Source organism: Canis lupus, chromosome 3, assembly GCF_003254725.2.
Source record: "Canis lupus dingo isolate Sandy chromosome 3, ASM325472v2, whole genome shotgun sequence".
NCBI lineage: Eukaryota > Metazoa > Chordata > Mammalia > Carnivora > Canidae > Canis > Canis lupus.
This window is the reverse complement of record NC_064245.1, coordinates 57,423,685-57,437,533: the sequence shown is the minus strand read 5'-3', so window position 1 is coordinate 57,437,533 and position 13,849 is coordinate 57,423,685. Positions and strand designations below refer to the sequence as shown.

The 13,849-nt window shown below is 38.2% G+C and overlaps 1 protein-coding gene across 9 annotated transcripts in view; it reads left to right on the top strand.

The window, feature by feature from the left end:
* The window catches only part of ZFAND6 (zinc finger AN1-type containing 6), a 64,761-nt gene that overhangs the window by 17,711 nt on the left and 33,201 nt on the right, over positions 1–13,849 (top strand). For 2 of the 9 annotated variants that reach the window (XM_025436841.3, XM_025436844.3), the window contains exons 1-2: positions 316–408; positions 12,792–12,952. The exons of 3 other annotated variants lie outside the window; for them this stretch is intronic. Coding sequence is in view for 1 of the 6 variants with exons in the window: in XM_049108516.1 (XP_048964473.1) it covers positions 4,619–4,643 (25 nt within the window). In the remaining 5 variants the exon portion in view is untranslated. Of the gene's footprint in view, positions 1–315; positions 409–4,580; positions 4,644–12,791; positions 12,953–13,849 lie in introns of those variants that run through there. 4 more of the 9 variants (XM_049108517.1, XM_025436842.3, XM_049108516.1 and 1 more) reach the window with 3 other exon arrangements.

The window sequence follows — 13,849 nt, the reverse complement described above, 5'->3', positions numbered from 1 at the left end:
ATTAGCCTGCACACTTGGCTGGCTATTAGACTCTGAGGACACACAGATAAATGAGACATGCTGGCCCAGCACCTGAGGACCACATCATGATCCTCTTGCATCTTTGACCTTCAAAATGCCTCCTAGGCTGCAGCCTAAACTTGGTGAAGAATTTTGAGGTCACTTAATTCCTGCAATGCCCACTTTATTCTTATGCCAAGTACAGTGTACTCTACTTTGTGCTCTACAGCTCTTTTCTAGAGGGAACAAGATCTTTAACCCTTCACAGAATATTTCTTTGTCACCTGCCCCTAACTGCAACTTTTCTCTTCCCAGAAGCCACCACTCTACTGTGAAATTGTACTTTCTACTTGAAATTGGTGGCAGCTGATGCCATACTCCACACCAAGAAGTTAAAAGGGATGTGAGGTCTGTGTTTTTAGCTCCATTTGTTATTTGCAGATCATTATTACTCTTCCAGGCAAAAACCTAGTGATCTATCATAGCTTTTTTCCTATTCATTATTTTCTCTACATCATTTTCATGTTTATTGAGGATTTGGCACCTGATTTAAGTTCTGCTTCATCCCATTCAGCCATCCATGTGACTTTCTACTTCTGTGAATGAAGAGATTTTGGATTTTTTTTTTTTTTTTTTATTCCTGTATCCTCAGAGCCTATAACAGTGGCTGGCACATAAGAAATACTTAATTCTTATTGAATAAATAAATTAAATTTTTAAAACTTGGTGACTTGTGTATCCATAGAGCTTTAGCAACCCACTCCAAAGACCAATCCTTACACCTTATTGCTTGAAGCAGTTCCACCTCTGAAATTGTTTTCCACCTGTGGAAGTGTAATACATATTAATTATTAAAAATTTTTAAAATGAATAGACCAAAAAAAATTCACTTACAGTCTAGCTACCTAGGGATGAAAGTGGATATTTTGCTTTTATATCTTTCTAGGCTTTTTTTCCTATGTACATGCAAATATATTATTTTTAGTTTTTTGAGAAATCACAGTTTCATAATGTGAGATCTTTCCATGTGATTATTCTTTATTAAAACATGAATGTGTGCTGCCTGCTAAGGTGATGTGTCAGTTGCAGATGGTATAGGAGGTTAAAGGAAATAGGCTCTGCAGTAGAGCTGCTTATGGGAGTCTGGTAGGCAAGGGCATCATGGCTCATGGCTGCACAGTGCTCTGTCACACAAAGCACCATAGTTTGTGTAACCACCAGATATTCTTTTTACTTTGGGACTGATTATTTTATTGTTAGACATAGTGCCACGATAATTATGTCCTTAGGGTAAATTCAAAGAAGTGGAGTTTTAGGTCGAAGACTATATGCGTTTTTAACTTATTGTTTTAGAGAAAAGTTATACTACTTTATATTCTCACCAGAAAGGTGAGCTAGTCTGTGTAAAAGCTAGTTTATCTGTACCCACACCGGAAGGTATGTGAGGTTTTTTTTAATGATCTCTGTATTATGTAAAATTCACCCATTTAGTAAGAGTTCAATTCAGTAATTTTATTTTATTTTTTAAAGATTTTATTTATTCATAGAGACACAGAGAGAGAGAGAGAGAGAGCTAGAGAGAGAGGCAGAAACACAGGCAGAAGGAGAAGCAGGCTCCATGCAGAGAGACTGACGTGGGACTTGATCCAGGGTCTCCAGGATCTCACCCTGGGCTGCAGGTGGCACTAAACCGCTGCGCCACTGGGGCTGCCCCAATTCAGTAATTTTAAATACATTTACAAAGTTATGTGTTTATTACCACACTCCACTTAGAACATTTCCGTCATTCTGAAAAGATCCCTCAAGCCTGTTTATAAACAGGTCTCATTCCCCAGCCCCAGTCCTGGGTAATCAATATATCTAGTCACTGTCCCTTGTAGACTTGTTCTTTCTGAACATTTAAATGGAATATATATTAATGTGGTCTTTTGAGTTTGCCTACTGTCACCAGCATGTCTTTGAGATGCATCCATGTTGTAACACCTGTCATTAGCTTGGTCCTTTTTTCTTTATTTTTTATTGTGGTAAAATACACATAAAAATAAACCACTTAAATCATTTTTAAGTGTAGAGTTGATTGGTATTAAATGCATGTACACTAATGTGCAGCCATTACTGCTAACCATCTCCAGAACTTGTCTTGAAACTGTACCCATTAAACAGGAACTCCCCATCCCTGCTGCCCAGTGATTCCTATTATTTGTGTCTGTGAATTTGCCTATTTGAAGTTCTCTCTGTTGTTGTTTTACAGTAAGCTCTACACCAGTGTGGGGCTTGAACTCATGACCCCAAGATTAAGAGTCTCATGCTCAAAAAAAAAAAAAAAAAAAAAAAAAAAAGACGCTCATGCTCTACCAACTGAGCATGGTGCACCTGAGGTTCTTTGTAAAAGTGGAATCAAACAGAATTTGTCCTTTTGTGTCTGGCTTATTTCACTTAGTATGAGAATTTCACTCCTACTAAAGACTAATATTCCATTGTGAGTATATATATCTTACTCTGTTTAACCATTCACCTATCTACAGACATTCAGGGTCTTTCTGCCTTTTGGCCGTTTTGAGTAGTGCTGCTGTAAACTCTGGGGGAGAAGTAACTGTTCCAGTTCCTGTTTTCACATCTTGGTAATATGCCCAGAAGTGGAGTTGGTGGATCATATGGTCATCCTCCATTTAGCTTTCTGAGGAACCACCAAACTTTTCTGTAGAAGCTCTACCATTTTACATTTTCACCACCATTGTGCAAGGGTTCCAATTTTTCCACATTCTCACCAATACTTGCCTTTTTGAAATTAGCTATCTAGGTGGTATGAAGTGGTATCTCATTGTGGTGGTGATTTGCATTTTCTAATGATTGCTCAGATGTTGAGCATCTTTTCATGTGCTTCTTGGTCATATATTAGTATGTCTTCTTTGGGGATATGTCTGTCCAAGTTCTCTGCTCCATTTTTGGATTGGGTTGGGTTTTTTGTTTTTGAGTTGTAGTTCTCTGTACTTTCTGGATACCTATCTGACGATAGCATTTGCATATATTTTCTCCCATTCTGCAGGTTGCCATTTTACTCTGTTGATTGTGTCCTTTGGACAGAATTTTTAAATTTTGATAATGTTCAAATTATCTTTTGTTACCTGTGCTTTTGGTGTCATATTCCAAGAAATCCTTGCTAAATCCAACATCCAGTCTTTCACGGTATGTTTTCTTCTAGGAGTTTTATAGTTTATATGTTTAGGTGTTTTGTCCATTTTCAGGTCATTTTTGTACATAGTATAAAGTAAGGAGCAAACTTCATTCCTTTGCATATGGAGATCCAGTTTTCCCACCACTGGCTTTTGAAAAGACTGCCCTTTCTGCCATTGAATGGTCTTGGCTTGGTAGTATTCATTATGTAGATATATACCAAATGTCACTACTCCGCTTACCAGGAGTGGACATTTGGGTTGTTTCCAGCTTTTGGGCTAGTCTTAATGCCACTGTGAACATTTAGGTGGAAGTTTTTGGGTGGCATACATTTTTGTTTCTCTTGGATAGAAACCTAGAAGTGGAATTACTAGATCATACAATAACTGCAAGTTTAACTTTATAAGAAATGGCAAACTTTTCCTAAGTTCCCACAATCTTTTACATTCCCAGTGGCAATGTGTGAAAATTTGTTTTCTCTTCACCATCACTAACACGTGATAGTCAGTCTTTTTTAAGTGTAGCTACTCCAGTAGATAATGAGTGGTATCTCATTGTGGGGGGAATTTAAATTTCTTAAACAACTGCACACAACTCCTAACATTGAATACTAGTGTAGGTCTTTCTGCTGGAACCTCCTGTTGTTCTGCTGTCCTCCTCCTTTTCCCACCACTTACTCTGAAGCTTTATAACCCCCAATCTCAGTATGACTCTTGTTTCCTTCTCCCTCCCTTGTAGCTGCAGATACTTCTTCAGTAACTTTGAGTTTCTCATCTTGGACCAGGTCAACCATTTATATACTCTACTTCTAAACCTAAGCAGTTAGTGCTACCAGAGAAGGTCACATACTTTTTGTTTTGATACTGCTGTGAGTTTCTGTAACTTTTTATGTTGATTTAATTTCAAACTTAATATAGAAGTTGCATGAATAGTGTAAGGAACTCCTGTTTCTTTTTCCCAGATTCTGAATTGTTCTGCTTTGTCCCATTTGCATATCATATTTTTTTCTGTTTCTCTATAAGTATATGTGTATACAAATATATGCATATTTTTTCCTGAATCACTGCTGTAAGCTGGAAACTTACTCAGGTTGCATAGCTATTGAATGGTAAAGCAGGGATTTGAATCCAGATCGAGTGTCTGTACGCATGCGTGCATGTGTCTGTGTACCTCTTCAGTATCTGGCACATACTTTTGGTACTCAGGAAATGCCTCTTGAATTGACTAGAGACCACAGTTCACCTGTCAGAATCTGTATCACATCTCTTCTTGGGGTTTCGGCATGTATAGGTGCTTGGGCTTTAGAGTCAGACTCTTTGGGTTCAGAACCTTGCTTTCCTGCTTAGTAGTGGTTTGTCCCGATCAGGTTCCATCATCTCACTAAAGCTCAGTTTCCTCATCTCTAGAATGGAGGAGACACAGGTCCCTACTTGGAAGGAACATTATGAAGATTAGAGGAGACAACACAGGTATAGCATTTGTCATGGACATTATCGCTTCTGCTTGTGGCTCGTCCTGCTCCTCTGATGTAGCTACTAGCTTGTCTTATTTTGGAGACACTTGCTCTGTGCTCTTACTTTAGAGCTGTAAGACTGAAGCTTCAGTTCATAAAAAGACAGATACCAGGGGCGGCCCGGGTGTGATCCTGGGCAGGGGCAGCAGTTTAGCTGCCGCCTTCAGCCCAGGGTGTGATCCTGGAGATCGAGTCCCATGTTAGGCTCCCTGCATGGAGCCTGCTTCTCCCTCTGCCTGTGTCTCTGCTTCTTTCTCTCCTCTCTGTGTTGCTCATGAATAAATAAAATCTTTATTTTTTTATTTATTTTTATTTTTATTTTATTTTATTTTTTTTTAAATAAAATCTTTAAAAAGTATATTTAAAAAAAAAAAAGATACCAGGCGTGGAGATTTTGAGATCTGGTTCCAGGAGCCATGCTGCCTTTGGGTGTTCCAGTTCTTGAATATTTTTAGTTGCCCTTCTAAACGAATGGAGTATTTCAGAAATACCATACCTTTTAGGGCCCATAAAATTCAGAATCACGTTTGGAAGCAGTACAGAAATTTGAGGTAGACTAACATGTCTGCCCTGTCCTCCAACCCTCTCAAAGGTACGTGTGTTTTCCAGCAAACTGTTCTATCATGTTGTTAGATCACACATCCTAGGTTTTTCTTCAAAAGATAAGGTCTCCTTAGGTGTGATCCCATTTGGCAAGTAGGAGGAAGAGAAAGTCATAAAGCAAAAACTTCCAAAGTAGGATTTCATTGATCTTGTCTTTTTAGTCAGTGGAATAGTAACCTATGAGGTGATGGGGTTGTTTTGTTTTGTTTTTTAAATATATCTTTTTTTCGAAATAGTGAATGAGGTAAGGGGGTGTGTGTGAAACTAGAGACTAAGGGTAGGTGAGAGCATAGGGGCATCTCTGAGGAGTCTGGATGTTTAATTGCTGGTCTGTGTATGACTGAACTCTAAGCCATGTTTTATTATTATAATGATTTAGATAGTTTTCTTGGAATAATTAAATATCTTTTTTAAGGAAACAGTTCTTAGCACCTCTTATCTAATTATTTTCACCAAATGAGTTTCATTTAGGCAAAAATTTTAATGTGATTTTTTTTTTTTAATAATGCTGTCTTAATTTTTTATAATGCTGTCCTTTGTTAGGCCTGGGTTCTTCAACAGTTAGACAACCAAGTTTTTAGTAATGCCCATAGTACAGAGAGCACAGGCAGCGAGATAGTGACTGAGTTTCTGTAAGGTGGGGGCCACAGCTGAGCGTTTCCAAATGATCGTAATCCCAACAGATCTGACTATTTTATAATTTATGTTTGCCTAATCAGAATATGGAATATGAATCACATTCCATCTTTTTTGCTGGAAACCTTCAGTGCATTGTAGTTGGTTTCAGAAATTTAGAAAAAGCAGGAAAAGAAGCTACATTAACTATAGCTATTCTCTACAAAATGTGAACATCTTGGAATAATTTTTTTTTAAGATTTTGTTTATTCATTCATGAGAGAGACCGAGAGAGAGGCAGAGACTAGGCAGAGAGAGAAGCAAGCTCCATGCAGGGAGGCTGATGTTGAGACTCGAATCCGGGACTCCAGGATCATGCCCAGGACTGAAGGCAGGTGCTCAACCACTGAGCCACCCAGGTGTCCCACATCTTGGAATAATTTAAGCACAGTAGATGTATTGTAGCTTTGTTCTGTGAAGTCATACATTTATTTGTGTACATGTCACGTGTGTTACCTATTCTATAAAAAAAGGATGAAACCCAGGAAAAGCTTATGAACGTCTCAGTTCTCTCTGAAAAATAGGCTCCTCGGTGAAGAAGGACTTGACTTGTGTTAGTATACGAGGGTAGCATTGACCATGTTCTGTGTTAATTGGTGTTCACCCCCAAAATAATTGAGGCAGAGAGAGTGGAGCCAGGGATTCTGACTCTCCAAACTAGTGTTTCTTTGCCTCCAGCTGCCACAGCTTTTCCACCTTACATGCCAGTCTGAGGAGTGAGGTCAACGAGGACTGGTTTTGTAATTTAAATAATATAAAGATGAGCTAAGTGTATCTCTTAAGATTTCAAGAAGTATATATCATATACATGCTTTAAATGTGTGACATGCTGAAAACTATAATTCCTTAAACTTAAAAATAATTTTGAAAAAGTAAAGTGCTTATTAGTTCAGTGCTTGCTACAAGGAGGCTTTCAAAAAGTAATGTTTTTTTCAGTTCTTCTGTTTACATGCACTGTTTTGCCTGATAAACTTTTCTGTTTGCACTTTGAGCTCTTTTTTGTAGGTAGGAGTGGGATTGGTGAGCAGAGGGAAGATCTAAATTTTCTTTATACAAATTTTCATTTTTCAAACAACTTTCAGGTTTCTTTCCAGGTCAGATGGCTTGTGCTGTATCCATCCCTTTGCCTTCAGCCTGTTGGCTTTTCCTCCCTTTAGTCATTCATCTTCCAGGCTTTCTCTCACTCAGCGTGATTGTAAATGGATTGTGGTTCAGGGTTACACTTGTCTTGTGTTTCATTGAAGACAGAATTTGTGTTCTATTTCTTGTCCTCCTTGTTACTGCATGAGTATGAGAGAAACTGTTTTATTCTGTAATCCTGAAATTGGAAGTGCTCATTTCCTGTTCTATCCTGGTGCCTTCAGTGCCTTTCCAGCATTTCAGAGGAAAGCATATAAAATGGACCATAATCACCCTGGGAGTAGAACACTGTATTAGTTCAGGACATACCATCTTGAAAAATTCTTCCTGTGTACTTGAACCCTCATCTCCTCCAAGTTTTACTAAAAATTTTTGCCCCAAGTTCTGAGCAGCAGATGTCTACTAATACCATTCTTATTTTAGTTATGTCCATTACTGAAGAGTGGAGGGAACCACTTGTTCCCTACCAGCTACTTTGGTTACTTACAGACCATGTTTGCTTTTGTCCAGCCAACAAAAAGCACTTCCTAAAATTTTAAATAGTGGTTCTCCAGAGTTTGTAGTGAGAAACCATTGTTTTTTGACATTACTTTTGAGATGCATCCTTTCACCTAATTTTAGTTGGCTGAAATTATTCCAAAGTTACAACGTGGTAATTTGAAACTTGTTTTCATTTCAGCTGTAAATATGTATTTACTGTGTTTTTACTGTGTTTTGTGCTAAAATAATATTTCCCAGTATGTATCTAAAGTAGTGGTTCTCAGATTTGAATCTAAGAATTCCTCGGAAGCTTGTTAGAATGCTAATCCTTGGTATCCGTCTCCAGAAACTGATTTAAGTAGGTGTGGGTTAGGACCTAGAAATTTGTGATTTTCTGCTGTTAATCCATGTGTTTGAGAAACACTGATGTAAAGGTTATATAGGGAAACTGTTCAGAGGTTGGGTTAGGAGAACTCTTTAACTCTTTCTTGAACTTTTGTTTTTTGTTTTGTTTTAAAGACATTTATTTAAGAGACAGGGAGCACAAGCAGAGGGTGGGGGGGCAGGGGAGGGCAGAAGGAGAGGGAGAAGCAGACTCTCTACTGAGCAGGGAGCCTGACTGGGGGGCTTAATCAGAGGACCTGGGGATGGTGACCTGAGCTGAAGCAGATGCTTCACCGACTGAGCCACCCAGGTGCCCCTCTCTTGGAATTTTGAATCCTACTGTCCTTGGTCTTTGCTTTCGGCTGGCTTAAAGCTAACTCCTTGTGTCTGTTACAATCTTGGCAGTGTTAGGTAAGATAGATTTAGAAGCAAAGAATGCCTGAAAACTTGCTTCCTGCCCTCCCAGATATGTATGTATACATATAAATGTCCATATGGATACACAACCCGTATTTCTTTTTTTTTTTTTTCTTAAGATTGATTGATTTATTTGGGGCGGGGGGAGGGCGTGTGGAGGAGAATCTCAAGCCGACTTTGCACTGAGGGTGGAGCCTGATGTGGGGCTTGATCTCAAGACCCCAAGATCACAACCCAAGCTAAAACCAAGATTCAGATGCTCAATAACTGTGCCACCCATGTGCCCCTCACATCCCATATTTCTTAAATTAAGGATTTTCGGTCCAAAATTGACTTAAATTTTAAGTTTGAGTTAGCTTTCTTTTACAAGGTGGATTATTATGATTCTTGTAAAGAAAGGGCATCAACCTGCAGCATTCAAAGATTGGAGTTTGAATTGAGATCGGAGGAAAATTTGGAAAGCTAGTGCATAGATCCAATGGGCAAAGGATTTGATAATGCGCTGCCTGAGAAAATGGCAACAAACACAGGGATTCAGGTCAGGATAAAGTACCTTTGCCTTGTTTTGCAATTAAGCATTCTGTAAGGGCCTATAAAGTGCCTTCTTTAGACAAGATAGTTTGCTGTTGGGTTACAGAGATTAATCTGCTAGAGAGCCTGCCTGAAAGAAGGCCGCAGCTCTGTAACAGAGTTGATCTGGAATTAGCTAAAGTACAGTAAACAGTGGGCCACAGGATGCTCATACCTGTTGGAGGGGATCTTGAGTATAGAAGACTACAATCATCCTTTCTTCCCAGTTCATCTTTGTTCAGCCTTGACTTTCTAATATTGCTGGATATCTATCCCTCCGATTCCTGCCTTCTTTGTTAGTACGCATAGTGCTATCATTCTACTCCTTTCCCAAGTGAATTGTTTGTGAGATTTTTCCTAATAGAGAGACTATTGTTCTGTGCCTCTTGAAGAAGGGGGGGGGGGGAGAGTATGGTTATAACATGCAAATAGTTATACTGTAGTCAGAGCTGTGCTCTTACAGCTGTTAGTCTTACAGAGACCCTTATAACCATAGGTGAGCTGGAGTACAGGAGAAGACTAAATTGAACTGAAAACAGGGAGGGGAAAATAGGCCAAGGCACTGGGGAGGAAGATGAGCTGGGTGTTAGTAGCCTTTCTCATGCTTGCTTCGTATTATTCCTCACTGTTATCTCTCTTTTTTCCTCCCTCTTTATTTTATGGCTTCATGGCACTGAAATGTTGTGTATTACCCATTTGGGGGCCAGCTTCTCAGTGATTAACATTCTGTTAGCTTGTCTTTTCCAGGTGCTCTGTAGTGAATGTGTGCTCTATCAGCTTTTTATTGGCATTATTGAGTTTTGTTTGGGGAGGGATGTTTGTTTTACTATTTTCCTTGCATCTTGTTGATCACTCATCTCCTGTTTTGGTTCTGCTTTGCTGCTTGGCATAAGCAGAAATTTACCTGGAGTTTTTAGCAAGGTGGCACCCTTCCGCATTCCCCAGTTGAAAAAGAGCAGTTGGCCAGTGGGAGAGGTCTGCCTCTCTGACTGCTATGTGGTTTGGGGGAGGTTGCAGCAGGGTAACAAGGTTGGGAGGACCCACATGTGCCCTTGACTCAGATCCACGGAGTCATACCTTATCATCGGTGTGGAATGGCCTGTGTCGTCATTCAGCACTTTTTAAGTCATCCATCCACATAGGTTAATCAAAGAGGACTTCAGGTTGCTGTTGGATAGGAGTTTGAATATATGGAGATCAGATTGGATAATGGTCCACTTGTTCGGTATTCAGAATCCTTAGAACATCAGCTTCAAATATTTATCTTTCTCAGATTTTATTTTGAAATCATTTCACAATTATAGAAAGTTACATTGATAGTATAAATAATTCCCATATAAAAAAAATAATTCCCATATACCGCTTAGCAAGATTCACCTACTGTTAATCCTTTGCCACATTCACTCTCATTCTCTCTTGTATTTTTTTCTGAACTGTGTGACAGTAAGTTTGTGCATCCTGTCCGTTTACCATGTAATGCTTACACATTTTCTGATAAGGCCATTCTTGTATTTTCGAAGACAGTTCACTTATCAAATAAAGGAAACTTAACACTGATCTAATAGAATTCTCTAATACAGTCCACTTTTGGATTTCTTTTTCCCATCATGTCCTTCCTTCATTAATTTTTCTCCAGTCCAGGATCCAGCCCAGAATCACCTGCTGCATTTAGTTACTATGCTGCTTTATTTTCCCTGAGTCAGGAGCACTTCTTTCACCTTTCCTTGTCTTGTAGGACATAGACATTGTTTGAAGAGTGACCATTTATTTACAGAATTCTCTCAATCTAGGTTTGTCTGATATGTCCTTGTGATTAAATTTAGGAGCTGTAGTGTTGGCAGGGATGCTCCACTAGTGACGTGTGCTTCTCAGTACATCACATCAGGAGGCAACATGCCCATCTGTCCCATTATCAGTGATATTAATTTTTTATCTTTTAGTTAATGTGGTATCTGCCAGATTCTTCCATTTAAAGGATTGTTATTTTTCATTTTGTAATAAGCAATGTGTGGAGAGGTAACTTTGAGACTCAGTATACACTATTACCTGTCAAACCTGCATCTGCAAAGACTTTCAATGTGCTTTGGTCATTTTGGCTGAATCAATGTTCACTGTGGTAGTTGAGGTTCAAATACTGAATTGCACAGACTCAGTAATATAGGAGGGAGTCTATTCCAGCTTTTGGATTCCCTAGAATCAGAAAGTGTCCTATGTTGAACTGGAATTTGTCTTCTGAGACTTCCACACATTGTTTCAAATTCTGTACTTTTGCACCACATGAGATAAGCCTGCTCTTTTCCTCCTCTGTAACAGCCCTTCAAAACGCATTGCTTTCTGTCTCTTCCCTAGGTTACTTCCATTTCTCACAGTCGTTTCTTGTGAGAGATGGCTTTCCTGAATTTGTAGCCATCCTGTTGGTTACCTGATGGCATTCATTCATTAGCACCATCCCTTCTCATGGGGAGCCATATCCAGGTACCTGTTCTAGGTGCGGTTGATTAGGACACTGGACTGCTGTTGCACCACATTAATCTAGATTGATGCTCGAAGCACCAGGCTTTGGAGACAAATAAATCTGGATTCAGGGCCTGTCTCTGTAACTTATTGGCTCTGTGATCTTAAACAGGTTTCTAGCATCTCCAGACTCTTCAGCTCCATAATCTGTAAGGGGTTAGTAATAATTGTACCCACCCTTTATGGTGGAATGAGGATTAAGTGTGCATGTAACATTTTCAGCATGGGGCCTATTACACTGTAATCACTCATTAAATGTTATTGTTATCATTCAGAAAGTGTGCTTCTGTTTTACAGCCCAAGATATGGTACCATTTATTTGTTAGCTATTGTGTTTTACTGTAGGCTTATTTAAACCTAGGGCGACACTCAAGAAGTTTGAGTTCTGCTGCAGCACAGGGGAGACTCTTGGACAAATACTTCAACTCGTGTGAAAGTTACTCCATCGAGTTATAGCTTTTATGAGGCTTGAATTATTTCTTAAATCCTTTATATGCACAGTATAAGTAAAATATAAACAATTTTCTTTTATAGTATATATGCAGTAGCTTATTTCAGTGTTAAGTAATACTTTAAAAATGCTCAGTGAAATTTGAGTATTGGGATGTTACTTCTCATATTTCTAAACCATGTTGCTATTATAATTAGTAAGTTTACTCTATGAAGTACTAAATCATCTCCTAAAATTTTTTGTAGAAAATTTGAGGCCCATGTTATACGTGTAGGTGGGAAGTAGTTAACCTGGGTATTCTAGGACACTTTGATTGAATGCAGTTCTGTTTTCCAGGCAAGCCTTCTAATACTTGATAAACCTGTAACAATAGTGCTACTATAGAAATTTGAATCTGTGGGTAAATATACTGTAGATGTCCGAAACCGAGCTCATACCTCTATCAAAACAGGACCAGGGATCTCATTCTCTCTACTCAGGAGTGTCCCAAGGATACTGAAGTCATCCCCTTTGACTGTAAAATTTTTTCTTTAGTTGCTGGCTGTTTGTGCTAAATAAATTAACTAAACTTTAGAAAAGCAAAAAAGTATACCTAGTTTTGCTTATTTTGGGTATAGATGGTATATAAAAAGTAATTCTTGCTCACCTAGCCTGGGGCCAGGTGAAGAAAAATCTATATGGTGAAGTTACATGTTGCTATATTTATACATTGGTGTCTAATACCAAATAAAATGTTTTTATTACTTGTTATTTCAACAAGCCTTTTTATGTAGCTATAATAGTGAAAACACTTCAAAAATTTTAGACAATTAAAATGTACACAGTCAATTTTAACTGTCTCAACTCTGTTTCATGTTAAATGTGTTACAGGAATGAATCTGAAGTCTGCTGCAGTAAAACACTGAAGGCTTTACAATGTTTTCTTGCATAAAACTCAAACTTTAAGTAGCTGCTTATGAGGCTAGGGAAGGCAGGAGGCTAATGTGTGTCTCAAGATACAGGACAGCTGTTTGCCCATCAACCTCAACTGTGTGAGTAGACTTAACCTGTAGCCCTAGGTCATTGGGAATAGTAGCTAAATTTTTTAAATCTAAAGTGTTTGACGATACACTTGAGTCAGCATGATGACACATTTTTTTTTAGAGTCTGTTTTTTTTCTGGTGGGTAGGATACTGAGGGTGGAGTGGGTGGTAGATTTTTATTTATAAAATATTTTTGAGAAAAACAATATTAAGTATCAGTGATCATGCATCTTTTTTCAGATATATTTTAAGCATGGGAATTTGTATTAACTGATCTTATTAGAGTGAAGCAAAAGGTTTTAATTCTTAAGATTGCAGCTTCTTTTACAGTTGATTTCATAGCATTTTTATATTAATATTTTTACCAAACAACCATAAAAATGTATTTTGGGAATACAGTGTTCTGTATTAATATAGGAAATTGCTCTTAGGAATAATTTCATAATTTAAATTACAATTAAATTGCTTAATTTTTAAATAGTTCTGTTTAACCAGACAAAGCATATACTTCCAAATAAATAAATTCTTATTGTCTAAATGCAGTTTGGAAGTCTTCAACTTACCAACTTTGTGTTTTAAAGGTGCTTTGATAATATAAGTACCTATTGAAGAAAAAATTATTTTTCTCTTATTAAAAGTTACTGCCTTAGGAATCAACAGGAGGCCAGCGGGGGTGGGGGCTTTTTTTTTTTTTTTTTGTCCCCCCTGCTGTTCCCTGGTTGTGTTTTTGCTTTTATTTTTTGTTTCCTTTGTTATGTGTTGGTTTTTTTTTTTTCTACATGGATTTAGGAGTAAGACTCTTACTTGATTTTCCCCCTTAGAGGAATACATGATACGTATAGATGAGGTGATTAAAATACAAGATGTTGCTGTGAGCAAACTGTCACATGGAGTGGAGGGAATGGT